At 46.5% G+C, this 1,942-nt stretch overlaps 1 protein-coding gene across 1 annotated transcript in view; it reads left to right on the top strand.

Annotated features, from left to right (window-relative positions):
* LOC107096599 (poly(ADP-ribose) glycohydrolase-like) overlaps positions 1 to 1,942 on the top strand; it is a 36,242-nt gene that overhangs the window by 11,500 nt on the left and 22,800 nt on the right. Inside the window, exon 6 of the mRNA XM_015393329.1 lies at positions 73 to 159. Within this exon, the coding sequence (XP_015248815.1) occupies positions 73 to 159 (87 nt within the window). The remainder of the gene's footprint in view (positions 1 to 72; positions 160 to 1,942) is intronic.

The raw sequence follows: 1,942 nt of genomic DNA, 5'->3' as shown, positions 1-1,942 counted from the left end.
AATTTAGCATCAGGTGTTTGACAATTGTAGAAACCCATCATTGATTAGAAAAGCTTTTATGTTTCTTTCTAGTCGTCCTCACATTTAGAAAATCACTTTTCAACACTATTTTCGAAGATCGCTGCTCTGGCCTTGAAGTTGCCTAAACAAGTTGAAAAGGTACCAATGGAAGCGATGATGAGTGATTTATTAGCAGAGATAAAAACAGGCATGAAATGGAGACAGGGATTCAAACTGAGGCTTAGAATTCAGCAGGAAAAGCATTGATTTCAGATGTGTATTCTACTTATTCTTTAAGTATTTTTATCTTTGTTATAGGTATAAAAGCAGGCCTGCAAATTTACACTGTACACAATTATCTAGCCTGGTGAGCAAGACTGACGTGTATACGGGATAAGTACGTCAGGGCGGGGCGTGCAGGCGGCGCAGTGGGGCCGACACAGGTTCGAATCCATACTGTGGTCCTTTGCCACATGTCTCTCCCCCTCTCTCATACCCCCTTTCCTGCCAGCCTACTGTCGAAAATATATATTTTTGACAGCCTACTGTCGCCCCCCCCCAAAAAAACCAAAAAAAGTAAGTCAGGGCAGGAGTGGTTAAAGTATTATTTAAAATGAGGGACCAGAGGAGTGGTGGTGGTGCAAGGGTTAAGCGTGTGACCCATAGTCGTCATAGGCTTTGGTCCTCAACAGGTTCAAGTAAAAAAGGAAAGCACATGATTAAAACATCATTCCAATGCAGCTGCCACCTTGATTGCTGTGATTACAGAAAAACTCTATTGCATGCTGGCTGGTGTTAACGTAAACTCGACTACCACACTGTAGATATTCATAGAAGAGACCCCCAGCCATCACAGACTGACGAGCTGGCCAGGCTAAGTGTTATTATACATCAAGCAGGTGATAACTATTAGGTGAGTCCTAACCGTCATGGTGGTGCCTCGCAGCAGTGGCCTGATACAGCTCTTTCCAATTCTCTCAACCATTCCATGAAATGTGCCATTTGGAAAGCTACAAATTAGGCATCAATCCTGCATCTACAACCGCCAACGCCTGCTGGAGCTACGGCCACAAAATGTTTTAAACACATCTACTCTCTTTAAAAAGCTGCGGAGTGCTACAGATGGATGAAAAAAAAGCAGTGGTGTGCTAGGCGACGTAAGAGCAGCAGCTGATGAAGGCTCATGGCAAAGCTAAGAAGAAATTATCACAGAACACCAATCCCATCAATCCTGCTTTCCAACATCCGATCACTGGAGAACAAAATGGATCCTCTCTGACTCGAACTCTCTTCAAAAAACAGGAGTAAGCAAGGAGTGTGCAAATCAGCTGGCTGGTGTCCTCACAGACATTTTTAACACCTGGCTGGACCAATCCATAGTGCCAGCATGCTTTAAGTCTGCCACCATTATTCCGGTCCCAAAAAAGCCTTAGGTCGACTCATTTAATGATTACTGGCCTGTCGCCAGACTCCCATCATGATGAAGTGCTTCAAAAGGTTGGTTTAAGAACACATCGTCTCCAGTCTGCCACCAACATTCCACCAGTTCCAGTTCGCCTACCGATGGAACCGCTCCACAGAGGACGCCATCTCTGCTGCTCTCCACCTGAGCCTGGCACACCTGGAGGAGAAGAACACCCAGGTGCGGATGCTGTTCCTGGACTTCAGTTCAGCTTTCAACACCATCATCCCACAGCATCTGATGGGCAAACTGGAACAATACACCCCTCTGCTATTGGCTGCTTGACTTCCTCACCAACAGACCTCAGTCAGTCCAGGTTGGACAGAACACTTCTGATGTCATCACTCTGAGCACAGCCTCCCCTCAGGGCTGCGTCCTGAGCCCCCTGCTGTTCACCCTGATGACACATGACTGCGTCCCCAGGTTCACCACCAATCACATCATGAAGTTTGCAGACGACACCACGGTGGTGGGCCTCAT

The sequence above is a fragment of the Cyprinodon variegatus genome, unplaced genomic scaffold (genome assembly GCF_000732505.1).
Source record: "Cyprinodon variegatus isolate N-32 unplaced genomic scaffold, C_variegatus-1.0 Scaffold636, whole genome shotgun sequence".
In the NCBI taxonomy this organism is placed as follows: Eukaryota; Metazoa; Chordata; class Actinopteri; order Cyprinodontiformes; family Cyprinodontidae; genus Cyprinodon; species Cyprinodon variegatus.
This window is presented reverse-complemented; position numbering and strand designations above follow the sequence as displayed.